At 33.3% G+C, this 15864-nt stretch overlaps 4 protein-coding genes across 9 annotated transcripts in view; all 4 read left to right on the forward strand.

The window, feature by feature from the left end:
* On the forward strand, window positions 391–4808 carry LOC107613633 (cysteine--tRNA ligase, chloroplastic/mitochondrial). 6 transcript variants are annotated; one of them, XM_016315726.2, is made up of 9 exons: window positions 391–910; window positions 1016–1079; window positions 1819–1980; window positions 2252–2422; window positions 2551–2832; window positions 2995–3120; window positions 3306–3509; window positions 3930–4031; window positions 4353–4808. In XM_016315726.2, exons 1-9 carry the CDS (start codon window positions 528–530, stop codon window positions 4587–4589), a joined length of 1731 nt encoding a protein of 576 aa, XP_016171212.1. In that variant the 5' UTR covers window positions 391–527; the 3' UTR covers window positions 4590–4808. The 6 variants fall into 6 exon arrangements, with proteins under 6 accessions (XP_016171212.1, XP_016171213.1, XP_020965722.1 ...); XM_016315727.2 differs by having other exon boundaries at window positions 715–910; window positions 1012–1079; XM_021110063.1 differs by having other exon boundaries at window positions 836–910; window positions 1788–1980.
* On the forward strand, window positions 5868–7091 carry LOC107611707 (F-box/kelch-repeat protein At3g23880-like). The gene has a single exon (XM_016313608.2). The coding sequence runs from the start codon at window positions 5880–5882 to the stop codon at window positions 7089–7091; it is 1212 nt and encodes a 403-aa protein (XP_016169094.1). The 5' UTR covers window positions 5868–5879.
* LOC107611708 (F-box/kelch-repeat protein At3g23880-like) lies at window positions 8868–10049 on the forward strand. The gene has a single exon (XM_016313609.1). The coding sequence runs from the start codon at window positions 8868–8870 to the stop codon at window positions 10047–10049; it is 1182 nt and encodes a 393-aa protein (XP_016169095.1).
* Window positions 13556–15864, forward strand: part of LOC107612439 (oligopeptide transporter 4-like) — a 4548-nt gene continuing 2239 nt past the window's right edge. The window contains exons 1-4 of the mRNA XM_016314140.2: window positions 13556–14032; window positions 14764–14861; window positions 15057–15620; window positions 15722–15863. Coding sequence (XP_016169626.1) covers window positions 13556–14032; window positions 14764–14861; window positions 15057–15620; window positions 15722–15863 — 1281 coding nt within the window. The remainder of the gene's footprint in view (window positions 14033–14763; window positions 14862–15056; window positions 15621–15721; window position 15864) is intronic.

Here is a 15864-nt window from a genome sequence, read left to right on the forward strand (position 1 = left end):
TTGATTCAAATTTTTGTGGAAATGTTTAATAACTATTTAAAAGGTCTATGTAAAAAATCAAAACAAAAATTGAAACAAATTTTTAGATCTATTTTACTATTTTTTAAAAAAGGTTTTTCATTCACAACAAAGAGGGAAAAAACTGAAAAAGTTATTTGATGTAAAATCGTCAAATTTTAGAGTTGAGTTATGTATTTCTATTTTTAAAAAATGATTCAACAATTCTATTTTTTGATAGAATTTTAAAGTTAGGAATTTTAAATATCTTTAAATAAAAACCTAAAATATTTTTTTGCTGTAAAAAAGAAAAACTGAAACAAAGGATAATGTGTTAATCCGAAAAGGAGTATGCCATTCACTGATTTAACCATTACTCTTAAGTGGACTCAGAACTAGAATTTCAGTTTATCACTTATCAGTTTTCAGTTCACACTTTCTCTGATGAATAAACCGAGTGAACTCGCTGACTCAGTGTTTCTCAATCCTCATTAATCATTGCGTGAAGTGAACTTGTGAGGGCCAAAAAAATGGGAACACTATCTCTTCTCAAATTCTACAAACCCTTCTTCTTCTTCTCTTCGATTCCACACTCCACTCGACCCATTCTCTTCCGCAGCATTAACAACAAGAAGCAGCTTCCTTCCTCTTCTTCTTTCTCCTGCTTCAGCAGCTCTGTGGGACAATCTCAGCCGTTGACGGCGAACAGCACTTTCGCATCCAAATCGGAGGGCCAGAATCTGAAGGGTCCATCTCCCGAGGTGTGGCTGCACAACACGATGAGCAAGAAGAGAGAGCTTTTGAGACCGAAAGTGGAATCCAAGGTTGGAATGTACGTATGCGGTGTAACCGCTTATGATCTCAGCCATATTGGCCATGCTCGCGTCTACGTCAACTTCGACCTTCTTTTCAGGTTCTTCTCTCTTTCTTTCTCTCAATCACTAAATCCCTAACATGATAATCCTTGTTTTGATAGTAATTGGTTTGAATTTGTGTGGTTGGTTTTGCAATTAGGCAGGTACCTTAAGCATTTGGGATACGAAGTGTCTTATGTTCGCAATTTCACTGACGTAGATGACAAGGTGAGAGAAACTAGTTCCTTTTTCTCTTTTATTTGAATTGCCATAGTTGGTTGTATAAAATTTGGTATATATAATAGTTTTCTTTGATTCTGTTTAGATACTGAGAAAGGAACACAGACAGCAGATAAGAAAAACTCGTTTGGTTGTGTTTGCTATTCTACACAATTTTATCCAATTCTTTTGATTTCTTTTCTTACTTGTGTTTGCTTCTAAAAATGCTGTCTTTTATTCCCCAAACAAACAGATGCTTAGTAAATATTAAATATTAAATTTCAGATTATGACTCTACTCCTGTTTTTAATTTTAACTACCTCACTATGACTGTGCTTTGAGTACTTAGATTTATCACTTGTTGGAAACAACATTAATAATAGCAAAATCATTTAAGTAAGAAAATTATTTTCAAGATTCTGTTTTTTGAACTAGGCATTTGGTGTCACTTTGCGATAAGTAGAGGAGAGAAATGAGGTTCTGATGGAATATGTGATGTAAGTTCTGTCTGTGTGAACAGCTTTATTCTTTCTGCAATCATTTTATGTTTAAGATTCTAATTTATGATTAGGTTCGATGACCTTGCTTGTCTGTAATGTTGGCCATTCAAGTAGTATTCTGTTTTTATCATTTAGACCTTAAGAAATAGTAGTGATTGGATTTTGATTATATTCTTTTGTTATGCAAAGTACCCACTGCTTTTAATTGGTATGACAGGATCTGAGTCTGGAATTTTCAAATTCTGTAGATCATTGCTAGAGCAAATGAATTAGGCGAAGATCCAATCAGTTTAAGTCAACGCTACTGTGAAGAGTTCTGCCAAGACATGATAACGCTTAATTGTCTGACTCCTTCTGTGGAACCAAAAGTCTCAGAGCACATGCCCCAAATCATTGATATGATTGAGAAGGTATCGTTGCTTTCCATTTTTCTCTGTCATTCAAATGAAACATGGGAAGATTGTCAAATTCTGGGCTATTGTTTCATGTTGTGTTTATGAAAAGGCTTATATTGATAGGCTATTTGTATATGAAATGCTTCTAAGGCTATTTGTATATGAAATGCTTCTCTTTGTAGTATATTAATACCAGTTTCTTGTTTCTTAGTCTGTTTAAGAAATATGAAATATGATGCTGTCAGTTGTTCGAAAATTGTTGATCAGTTAATATGCTTGTGGACAGATACTTAATAATGGTTATGCCTACATTGTTGATGGGGATGTTTACTATAGTGTAGAAAAGTTTCCTGAATATGGAAAATTATCTGGTCGAGATCTAGAAGACAATCGAGCTGGTGAGAGGGTAGCCGTTGATTCAAGGAAGAAACATCCTGCTGATTTTGCTCTCTGGAAGGTATATATTGGTGACAAATAATAATAATAATGCTGATTGATTAAATAGTTTTCATCATTATTTATCGAAATCTGATGGATCTATACCTTGAAACTTTTTTATTGTGGATATTCAATACCATTCTGCAGTCTGCAAAGTCAGGAGAGCCATTTTGGGAGAGTCCCTGGGGTCCTGGAAGACCTGGTTGGCACATTGAATGTAGTGCTATGAGTGCAACTTATCTTGGTTACTCTTTTGACATCCATGGTGGAGGGGTTGACCTTGTGTTTCCCCACCATGAAAATGAAATAGCTCAGAGTTGTGCTGCATGTAATAAAAGCGATATAAGCCTATGGGTACACAATGGATTTGTCACTGTTGACTCTGAGAAGATGTCTAAATCTCTGGGAAACTTTTTCACAATACGGCAGGTGACACCTTACTATGGTTCATACTGAACCTGCTTAAGTATGATGTAATCTTTAAACAGACTAACGTCTAATATCTTTTACCAAGGACTTACCATTTTCTAGTACCAAATTACCAGTCTAATGTTTAAACCCTTATATACCATAAACATTCTTGGTTATCAGGTTGTAGACATTTATCATCCTCTGGCTTTGAGATATTTTTTGATGGGTGCGCATTATCGATCTCCAATTAACTACTCTATCATACAGCTTGAAAGTGCTTCAGACCGTATTTTTTATATATACGAGGTACCACTTTCTTAGGCTAAAAATTACCTCTTCTCTCCACTCAGTGTCTAAATTTGTGAATCCGCGTATCTTGCATGGTTCATCTTCTATGCATTTGCCTCTGAAGGATCTTAATTGGGCTTGCTTCTTTTATTGTTTCATTGTATTTGTTGTGTTGCTATCTTGAAACGTCGATGTATTTGCAGACATTGCATGAATGTGAAAGCTTTCTGAATCAACATGATCAGACAGTTAGGAAGGATTCCATCCCACCAGATACTGCAAACATTATTGATAACTTCCATAATGTTTTTGTAACCTCAATGTCTGATGATCTACACACCCCGGTTGTATTGTCTGGACTGGCTGATCCATTAAAATCAATCAATGATTTGCTGCATACTCGTCAGGTATGGTATTTTCTTGCGTGTGTCTTAGAAATTATGATTATTTATTTATTTATTTATTTTTTGCTGCAATAGATGTCTTTTTTAAATGTTTGATGTATTGAACTTCATCTTTGGTTATTATATAATAATGCATCTGGATTCAATCTGATTTATATTTTAATTTTGGAACTCGTTATATAATCACAATGACCTAATCCTAGAAAAAGGTTGAAAAGGGCTTTATGTTGACCTCTTACTGGTTTTGATGCAAATATTCTGAAGTGGTTGTCTCAGGTCTTTTGTTAGAGAAAATCAGTGCTAAAGAATGCCACTTTATTAAAGCTTGTGGATGATTTCATATGAATGCTTATGAAAATAAATACTACAAGATATCACATAAATGCTGCTTATGATTATCCATTTTCATAATCCTTGGTGCAGGGTAAAAAACGACAGTTCCGAATAGAATCACTTGCAGCTTTGGAGAAGAGCATCAGGAATGTCCTGACTATTTTAGGACTTTTGCCTACAAGTTATTCTAAGGTATGAATGCACTTGAAGTGGTTGGTTTCTGTCATTGTCGTCTAATAATGTTTTACATTTGAGATATCATGCCTGACCATGTTTTGTTGGGGGTACGAATCCTTAGTTTATGTGTATTTAAATTTTCTCCACATCTTAGTTCGCTCAGTCATTTTTCACCCTCCCAATTTCCATAAATTCCCATATCTGCATCAGAATCTAATGGTGAACAAGAACTAGCAATTCAAATAACATTTCCCTCTCCATATCAAATGGTGAACGTACTGGTGCTGAAGGGTGGAGTTTGTGTTTCTGAGTTACAACTTGTATCAATATCTACAGGTTCTGCAGCAGCTTAGAGAAAAAGCTTTGAAACGTGCGAACTTGACAGAAGATGAAATCTTGCAGAAAATCGAAGAACGGGCCGCTGCCAGAATACAAAAGGAGTACGCCAAATCGGACGCAATAAGAAAGGATTTGGCTGTTGTTGGGATTACTCTCATGGACAGTCCTAATGGCACAACTTGGAGGCCTACCATTCCTCTTCATCTACAAGAGCAACAAAACAATGCACCATAAGGAACTGGTGTGGTGTCAAAAAAGGATATGCTTACATCTCCAAAGACAAGAAAATGGAGAGCAAGATTTTGGTGTATTGAATTATTTAGGACCAGTGTTTTACTGTTAATACTGTTCATTATGGGTACAAGCGACCTTTCATTCTTTGCTTGAATTTTTTGTAAGGCATTACAAATGTGAATTACAAATTGGTTACTTTTATGTCACCATATTGATGAAGTTTTGTTTTGGACCAAATTGGTGATGACGAACTTTTTAAGGATAAACTTCTTTCAACTTAAAAACAATTTAATTAATTTTGGTTTGTTCCAATTTATTTTGTCCATAATTTCAAACAACTTAATACGTTTGACTTCCAACAATCATAATCTATCGTATGGATTTCTAAATCTAATACAATCCAATATTCCAACAATAAAAAATTATAAAATATTTAGTTAATATTATAAATGTTGAAAGGAGGTAGATGAAGTGTAAATCATAAATCCCAAAATATGTATAATTACAACGTTTAAGTTCTTTACAAGTATGTATAATTACAGCATTAATCACTTTTGATCTTTCTAAAGACATTTAGAATCGCTTAAAAACATATAGTCGATTAACAATTCAAATACACATTAATTGGTGACTCCACTGTTATTGACTACATTCAAATGGATTTGAGATTGAACATGTCATTCTTATTTTACCTGATTTTTCAGTCCAAGGCTTGAAATAAAAAAAAAATATTCTCTATTCAACAAAAAAAAAATTGCCATGTTTTTTCCTCCAAAAGACCTCTTTTCTTTGGTTTTTATTATGTGATCGAATATTTATAGCGGGAAAAGGATCGACATAACACGAAACATGGTAGACACATAAATTTTAAATTCTTATAAGACACGGGAACACATTATATATAAAATATAAAATACTTTTAAATAAATTGTGATGATATTTTAATATTTTATTGATATTAAAATATAAATAAATTTTTAACTATTTTAACGTTTTTTAATTATATAAAGCATTTAAAATATGCCAATGAGTTATACCTCAAATGACATAGTCTCTTTATACTTATTTAAGAAATTGCAGGACATCATTAAATTGATAAAAAAATATCTTTTTTAATAACTTTTATTTTATTTTTTAATGTATTTGGTAAATTTTTAATAATAAAAATAAAAATACTAAAAAAATAAAAAAATAGATAACTAAAAAACAATCTTTTCTTAATAATTTATCCAAACAAGCGCATATATACTTCAGCTCAGCTTCTTGAAAGACGTAAACCATAATTGTGTTATGACTACGAGAAAGAAACGCCTTGAATATGAAGATAGTCTTCCAGTAGATCTGATCAGCGAAATCTTGCTGAGGGTTCCAGTGAGGCTTCTCCTACAACTGAGGATCATATGCCGTTCATGGAACTCTCTAATCTCCAGCCCTGAATTCGCCATGCTCCACCTTCAACGCTCAACCCTAACTCAGCTGCCGCCGCCATTGCTATGTTGGAAGGAATGGATACTGACGGACGACATCATGCATTGCTCTTCATCACAATCTCTTATTCTTTATCGCCGGCATCAGCCAACGACATTCGTGTCGTATCCAGCTGACGGGAAATTCATCAGGGGATCTTGCAACGGATTGCTCTGCCTGACTGAAGGTTTTTTTCCCTTTGAAACTCTGACTTTGTTAAATCCCATTACCCGTTCGGTATCCCCATCCATTCCATTCGAGTGCTCCGAGGAGTGCGGAGAACGTGTTTTTTGTGGCTTTGGCTATGATACCCTACATGACCAGTACAAGTTCGTTATGGGTTGTTGTTACTCATCTCTTATAACTGATTCCCAAGTGAGATCTGGAGCTATAGTTTTCACTTTTGGTGCAAATCCTTGTTGGAAAACTGTTGATCATCCCGTATTTCCGTACGGTCTAGTTAGCTCAGCAGATGGAATATTTGTGAGCGGCACTCTGAATTGGATTGTGTATGATCCTACTATTACTAGTGCTATAGATAATGATGAATTTGAGTGGTTCGTTCTTACCTTCGATCTGGAAACGGAGTCGTTTGGTCGAATGTGTCTGCCTATTATTGGAAGGCGCTCTCACTGCACCCAAGCGCCTCAATTGCAAGTCCACAATAACTGTCTTTCTTATTGTTTTCACACTCCGGATACGCCAATTATTTACAGTGTCTGGATAATGAAGGAGTATGGAGCTGAAGAGTCTTGGACTAAATTGTTCGCAATCCCAATCCCAGCATTCGATGTTGGAATCTTCCCAGATGTTTTGATAGCACCCTTGTATATGTATATCCCAGAAGATCATAATCTTTTAGCGCTAAATGGATCGGATGGCAGATTGTTTGTGGACAATTTACGTCAAAACCAACTAGTTTATCATGTGCCTGACGGGTATTATTGGACATCTTCATTCCTTTGCCATGAGAGCTTGGTCTCGCCGTCACATTATTGTAGTCTTAGAACTATTGATCAGAGCAATATTACATGATGAATAAAATAAAACAATTCCGCTATGTTACCAACAATGTCAACAAGATTCTACCAATTTCTGCCAACTTTTATTTATAAGTTATGTTTAATGAAAATATCTTTATAAATGTGTCTAATAAAAGTGTCTTTTTTATGACTGTATTTAATGAAAGTATCTTTATAGATATATCTCCTGGATGTATCTTTTTATACATGTGTTTAAAATATAATAATTAATTATTATTGGTAACAAATTGACAAATAGTATATTAATACTCTATACTTTTGCTAAAATTTATTATTTTTAGGGTATGTTTAAATGATGGTGACTAATTTTAGTAGTTGATTTTAGTATACAAATAATATTTTTGATTTAATTAATATTTAAAATACTAAATATACCTTCTAAATCAATAGGTAGATCATAAGGGTGTCTTATAGACCGTTGCAGTTGACAGAGCACATTTAGGAGTGTAATAGTGATGAGAAAGTCTAAGAAGGGCCCGAATTCTTTTTCGTGTGTGAGAGAAGAGTGTATCTCAAAATGGTGTGAGAAGAGAGGTGCTTTACCTTACTATGATTAAGATAAATTGGTGTCTCTGATTTGTTTTATTTTTCAAACAAACAATCACAAATCAGACGGTCTGATTTGTGTTTTCGAAAATAAAAAATTTTTAAAGTTGAAATCTGATAGTTCGATTTTTATTTTTAAAAATAAAAAAAAAATAAAAAATACAAATCGAACTCTCTGATTTGTAGTTTATTTTTTTCTTCAAAGTTTATTTTTTTTTTAAACAAATCGGACCCTCCGATTTGAACAAATACCAATAAAAAAAACACTATATAAAAAAAAATACCTAATCTTCCAATAATAATATATTATATATATATTTAATCAATATAAAAAAAATTAGCCCCAATAAGAAACACCCTTGTACTGAAAGGAAAAATAAGCATACATATTTAAGATTAAGAATGGGATTTTTACAGTAACTACTAATTGAAATAGAAGGGCAGAAAGCCAAGGTTAACAAACTCTAAAGGTGACTCATAACTCATGATTAGTTTAAGTCTCATAACAACTCTAGATATTTTAAGTCTCCAAATCATGTTTATAAAAAACGCGAACAAACGAGGATGAAGACGAAACACCGCAAAAAAATAGGTATTTATATTAAAGCGTATTAGTGGAGACTGGAGAGTTAAAGTATATCTAATATGCTCTCTCTCATTAATGAAATTAATTTTAAGTATGTCTAAGTCGTTTTCTTTAATAAAACAAATTTTTGTTAAGTTTAGACTAATTTAATAAAATTTTAAGCAGACATAGTTTTATTAATAGAATTAATTTTTGTTGAATTTAAACTAATTTAATAGAATTTTATTGTTAAAAAAATTTGAATATGTAGGAATGCTGAATCTAAATATAAGAGAGAAATTATTAGTTTAGCTGCTCATAAGTTTGGCTTTAGGGAAGGGATGCACCCTCTCCAACACCGGAATGTATCCCAATACATACAATTCTTTGAGTTAACTATGCCATGGCGGAACCTAAAACCATTAATCCATATTAGAATTTGAAGGAAATAGCAGCAATTCATGCAAATTGCCTCTACCTAACCTTCTCAGTCAAATTATTATTTTTTTCTATAATTCATTCCCTTTTTAGTTGAGACTTTCTTAGTTCGCTTCACTAACGGGCCATCAAAGAGCCCAGAGCCCAGAGAACCATATATATATATGCACGCAAAATTAGTTTCTCGAAGAAACAGAAACCCTATGTCCACTGATGAGAATGGGAAACAGACACCCTAATTCTCCAATGATGAGAATGAAACGTCATGAGTACGAAGATGAACTTCCAGAAGAGGTGATCAGGGAAATCTTGTTGAGGCTTTCAGTGAGGGTCCTCCTACGACTGAGGAGCGTGTGCCGTTCATGGAACTCCCTAATCTGCAGCCATGAATTCGCCATGATCCACGTTCAACACTCAACCCTAACTCAGCGGCCGCCATTGCTGTGTTGGGAGGAGGGATCAGGACGGAAAGATGACATCATGCATTGCTCTTCACAATCTCTTATTCTTTATCGCCAGCAGACAACATTCGTGTCGTATCCAGCTCCCGGAAAATTCATCAGGGGATCTTGCAACGGATTGCTCTGTCTGTCTCAAGGTTTTCCCTATAAAACTCTTACTCTTTTCAATCCCAGTATCCGTTCGGTATCCCCATCCGTTCCATTCGGGTGCTCCCACGAGTGCGGAAATTTTGTTTATGGTGGCTTTGGCTATGATATTCTACATGACCAGTACAAGTTTGTTATGGGTTGTGGTGCCTCGTCTCTTATAACTGATTCCAAAGTGAGATCTGGAGCTGTAGTTTTCACTTTTGGTGCAAATCCTTGTTGGAAAACTGTTGATCATCCCGTGTTTCCGTATCACGTAGCTGACAACGGATATGGAATATTTGTGAGCGGCACTCTGAATTGGCTTGTGTATGATTCTACTAGTACTAGAAATTATAAAACTGAGTGGTTCGTTCTTACTTTCGACTTGAAAACAGAGTCGTTTGGTCGAATGTGTCTGCCTATTGTTTCAAGGTGCTCTGACTACACCCAAGTGCCTCAGTTGTCACTCCACAATAACTGTCTTTGTTATTCTGTTTACACAACGTGTACACTGTTTTGCACATTCTGGATAATGAAGGAGCATGGAGTTAAAGAGTCTTGGATTAAATGGTTGGCAATCCCATTTACTACTTTAATCTCACCATATGTTTCGGTAGCACCCCTGTATGTCTCAGAAGATCATAATCTTTTGGCACTGGATAAATCTAATGACAGTTTATTTGTGTATAATTTACGTCAAAACACACTACTTTATCTTTACGGCTATTTTCCTTATCGGATGTCTTTCTTCCTTTGCCATGAGAGCTTGGTCTCACCTTCACATTATTGTGGTCTTAAAACTATTGATTAGAATAATATTAGATGATGAACAAAATATATTATTTTTAATTAATATTTAATCTTTTAATATTTTTTTATAAATTAATGCAAAAGTCTATTCTAATATTCTCTTATATTAGTTATGGTTGAATTGTAATTTACTATTTTTGGAAATTTCTTTGATATTCTAATAATCTTGCTGGAATAACTAAACAAATAAATTGCAATATTCATTTTATGGTATATATATTTATACATAAAAAAGGTGAAAATTCAGGTACAGTTTCACCTGAAGTTATACTGAAAGCCGTTAAATGATTTGACTAATTTAATTAACGGCTCTCAGGTTAAATGATTTGACTAATTTAATTAACGGCTCTCAGGTATCAACTTCACGTGAAGTCGACTTCACCTAAGTTTTTATCCATAAAAAAAATGAATTAATCAACGGTCATATATTTAAATGATTTGGGTGAGCAACATTGATTAGTTTTTTTAGCAAGTATTAGTTATTTATTTTAAATTATTTTATTTATTTTAAATTTTAGATTTTAAATCATAAATTCTAAACTCTACTTTCTAAATTATATAATCTAAATTTTTTAAGTTGACTAATATTGACCAACTAAAAATTACTTTTTATATTTTTTTCTATATACATACACTCTTGAAATGAAGTATCATGAGAATTATATATATATCAAAAATGTTATTAGTACATTAAAATCAACCGCTAAAATCAGCCATTAATATATTTATGTATAAATACATGTGTAGTTTAATTTATTTTCAATGTATATTTATATTTTAACATATATTTAATGCTAGGTAGCCAAAAAATAATTACAATATAGAAATATCATGTAAAAATTTCCATTCTCTTGATAAGCAAGTGAGATACACTTCCTTATCACTTATCCTCCTTATCACCTATCATTTTGCTGCATATTTGGAGTCATTAATGAACTCCAAAATCAATTTCAGTTTTTCTCAAATCAAATCTCTAACATCTCTCAATCACATTATTATCCGTTAAATGCAATAATTCTCTGCAAAAATTATGAAAGTTAAATAATTAAAAAATTTTAACAACTTCTACTATACAACTTATATTTTACATATAGACTATTAAAAAATAAAAAATAAAATATAAAATATAAACAAAAATTTAAAAATATTTTTTTAAAAATAATTATTAACTCGTCATATTAAAATCAATAAATAATAAGCATACATATGAATATTAAAAAAATATTAAAATAATTAAAATCACGATCTACTAGTGCACATATGAGATAATTTGAAGAATACAATAAGACGTATAGTTTAAAATTTGATAATATTAATTATAAAAATTTATTAATTATAGACATCATAGGTATGAAATTATGAATATTATGAGTATAAATTATGGATGTTATTAATATGAAATTATAGATGTTATGTGGATAAATTTATGGATGTTATGAGTAAATTTATCAATTGAATAAATTAATTTAAGAATTTGACATTTTTTTAAATTCAATTATGATAAAATTTAAAAATATTTGTGTTAACTTAATAGTTACTTATGCAATAACTAAAAAATGATGCGTGTATGGTTGTAATATCTAATAAACATGAATTTAATTTTTAGATGTTAGTTGTATGTAATTATGGATGTTATGTATACAAACGTATGAATGTTATGTGTATGAATATAGCAGTACAATATAATTATAAATACACATAAAAAAAAAAAATCGGTTTATTACCATACCTCATCAAAACTAGTTAAAAATAATTTCTTGTAAAATTTCTTGGCTTATACACTATTGTACTTACAATGGTGTTATTCTTGTAATTTTTGAATGAATATGATTGAATTATCATAAAGTATATATTAGGATAGGTTTCATGTTTCATATCTCCAATAATTGATGATAAATACCATAACGGACAAAGAATTAATTGCAATTATTTAATGTAATTGATATTATAATTACCGTTCTTAAATATAATTATTATTAATTTTTATTGTATTTTTATATATAAAAATCAAATTATGAAAAGGAATATTAAGTATTGATTATAATAATGCCTAATAACAAGGGATATGATTTTATAATTAATATCATTAATAAGTAGATTTGATAAGAACGGTGATAGGTAGAATGATAAGAGAGTGGAATAAAAAATAAAACTGATATTAAATGATATAAATGAAGTGAATTATGGAAAGTTTTGACTAATTATGGCTGAAAAATTTTTGTTACTAAACTTTTTCCATATTTAATATATGAGAAGTGCTAGGGGCAGCAGATTTTGTGAGTTATAGCCATCACTTAGCCATCAATAGTATATTTAATGGTGTGAGATTTCATCTAATGGTGGAGAATCACTCATTTTCCTTTTGTTGGCTAAATGCTGGCCAAATTTTAATAAATCTGCTGGTCCCGTAAACTTTCCCTTAATATATTAGTGGCTGATTTTGGTGTATATATGCAGGCCAAATTAGGTTCTCGAAGAAACAGAAACCCCTATGCAAATCATGAGAATGGAAAACAGAAACCCTAATTCTCCAATGACGAGAATGAAACGTCATGAGTACGAAGATGAACCTCCAGAAGAGGTGATTAGAGAAATCTTGTAGAGGCTTTCAGTGAGGGTGGTCCTCCTACAACTGAGGAGCATGTGCTGTTCATGGAACTCCCTCATCTATCTTTAGCCATGAATTCGCCATGCACCACCTTCGAAGCTCAACCCTAACTCAGCCACCGCACTGGTGTGCTGGAATCGGGGAAGGGACGCCATCATGCGTTCACAACCTTCTGTTCTTTATCACCAGCTTCAGCCAATTACACTATTCACGCCCTTTTCGATTGACCGAAGTCGCATCATCAAACTGAAGGTTTTCCCTTTGAAACTCTGACATTGTTCAATCCCAGTACCCGTTCGGTATCGCCATCCGTTCCATTCAAATGGCCTTTTCAACGATTTCATAGTAAAACGTGGAGTATATTATGGCTTTGGCTATGATACCGTACATGAAAAGTATAAGTTTGTTATGGGTTGTTTTACGCTGAGACCTCCTGGAGCTATAGTTTTCACTTTTGATGCAAATCCTAGTTGGAAAACGGTTCATCATCCCGTGTTTTCGTTTCATCTAGCTCACAAAAAAGATGGAATAATATTATTGCGGCCACAACTAAAAATATATATATTAAATAAAGTGAAAACTCAGGTACGGACTTATGGTCGACTTCACGTGAAATTAAAGTTGATAACTGAGAGCGATTGGATGATATGGCTTATTTGATTAGAAAGAGTAGCCTAATGTTAATGGTTAGAAAGCTGGAAATTGGCAACATATGAGGGGGCGGAGGAAACAATAGCAAAAGCTAAGTATCAGTCTCAAACTCATCGTCATCAGGAATCTTTGAACAACGCTTCAAGTTTTATTGCCGTCAAATAAAAAAATCTGGAATAAGAATAATTTTTAAAATATAAATAGCATAAGAGAATATGGAGAATGCAGAGGAAGAAATGTCAACAGTTATGGAGAAAGAGAATGGAAAGGAGGAAGAAGGAGGAGAAGAGGTGTCACCAATTGAGCAAGTGAGACTGACAGTTAGCAACAGTGATGACCCAAGCCAACCAGTTTGGACATTCCGAATGTGGTTCCTTGGCCTCTTTTCTTGCTGCCTCCTATCATTCCTCAACCAGTTCTTTTCTTACCGGACGGAGCCACTCATCATATCGCAGATCACCATCCAGGTAGCCACCCTCCCCATCGGTCAATTCATGGCCGCGGTTCTCCCCACCACCGAGTTCGGCATTGGCTCCTGGAAGTTCTCCTTCAACCCTGGACCGTTCAACATGAAGGAGCATGTCCTCATTACCATCTTTGCCAACGCTGGTAGCGCCTTCGGCTCCGGCTCACCCTATGCCGTCGCAATTGTCACCATCATCAAAGTATTTTATGAAAGGAAGATCTCCTTCTTTGCTTCATGGCTTCTCATCATCTCCACTCAGGCACCACCACCACCATCTTACTACTCTATATTATTCTATTACACTTTTCATTTGCTTTTTGGTTTCTGACAAGTTACAACAATCTTTCATTTATTTTTTATTTATGTTAATGACATAGTTGTTAGAACTCGAAATGTAATGTTTGCAGCTTTCTTTTTGCATGCATGGCCTTTTTAATTTCGAGTATTCCAAACTAATTTAGGTTGTTTAATAGTTAATTATTTAAGCGTTGAGATTTAAATTCTGCGCATGCAATAATTTATTAACCAATAACAATAAATCTATAAATGAAGTTCACATTTACAGTAGATTAGTTATTGTCATTATCTCACAGAAACAAAACAAAAAAAATAAAAAATAATTGATTTGAGATACCAAAGCATGGGTTTTTGCAATTTGGCGTTCAAGCTAAGGTAAATATAATAGTGGAGACTCAAAGTGCTATATATCATTTAACAGGTTTCACCCACTTTAAATACTAAAAAAAATACACAAAATAATATATGTAATCATTTCTATTATTTTATATATTTTTAGTATAAACTTAACAATGCACTAGACAAGGAAGACGCTTACTGGCATGCTTCGCGATCAGCACATAAATACAAATTTGTTTCCTAGTTCAATCCGGATATATTTATATGTTTTCTTATAGAAAAATTAGTTTTTTGTGAATTGTGATAATAAATTTAAGAGAGATAACAAATTAAAATAAGTCTCCAATGGTGCAGGTGTTAGGATATGGCTGGGCAGGGTTGCTAAGGAAATACGTGGTAGAGCCCGCTCAAATGTGGTGGCCTAGTACCCTCGTCCAGGTTTCTCTTTTCCGGTATTGTTATCTAAATTATTTTTTTATTAATTTAATATTAATAATAATTAATTAAAATAAAAATACATAAATTTTTTTATTTTTTATTTATTAAAAATTTTTAAAATGAAAAAAACTAATTTTTCTATATCTATAGCTTCTCTAATTGATTGCTATGCATACATAATGTAATTGATGTAACGCATGCATGTGCAGAGCTTTGCATGAGAAAGACGATCGCAGAGTTTCACGGGCAAAGTTCTTCTTTATAGCAATGGTGTGCAGCTTTGCATGGTACATTGTCCCCGGCTACCTGTTCTCCACACTCTCAAGCATTTCATGGATGTGCTGGGCATTTCCCAAGTCGATCACCGCCCAGCAGATTGGCTCAGGGATGAATGGCTTAGGACTTGGAGTCTTTACTCTTGACTGGACTGTCATCGCCTCCTTCTTGTACAGTCCTCTCATCTCTCCCTTCTTCGCCATTGTCAACGTCTTCATCGGCTATTCGCTCATTGTCTACGGTGTCATCCCTATTGCTTACTGGGCCTTCAATGTCTACAATGCACACAACTTCCCCATCTTCTCCTCTGACTTGTTCACCACTCAAGGCCAAGAATATGACATACGTGCCATTGTCAATGACAAGTTTCAGATCGATTATGAAAAGTATTACAAGCAAGGTCCTATTCAATTAAGTGTCTTTTTTTCTCTTACTTATGGATTTGGATTTGCTACTATAGCCGCCACCCTTACTCATGTCGTTTGCTTCTATGGAAGGTACATACATACACATATGTGTCTTAGTTGCTAATTATCTATCATGTGTTATAAATTTCACATCATATATATTATATATGTTGCACTGCTCTTTCCGTTAGTGAGATTATGGAGCAATATCGTGCTTCTTCCAAGGGTAAAGAAGATATCCACACAAGACTGATGAAAAGATACAAAGACATACCTTCATGGTGGTTCTATGTGTTGCTGGCTGTGACGCTTCTGGCTTCTCTCTTACTATGCA

Source organism: Arachis ipaensis, chromosome B08 (genome assembly GCF_000816755.2).
Source record: "Arachis ipaensis cultivar K30076 chromosome B08, Araip1.1, whole genome shotgun sequence".
NCBI classification, from domain to species: domain Eukaryota; kingdom Viridiplantae; phylum Streptophyta; class Magnoliopsida; order Fabales; family Fabaceae; genus Arachis; species Arachis ipaensis.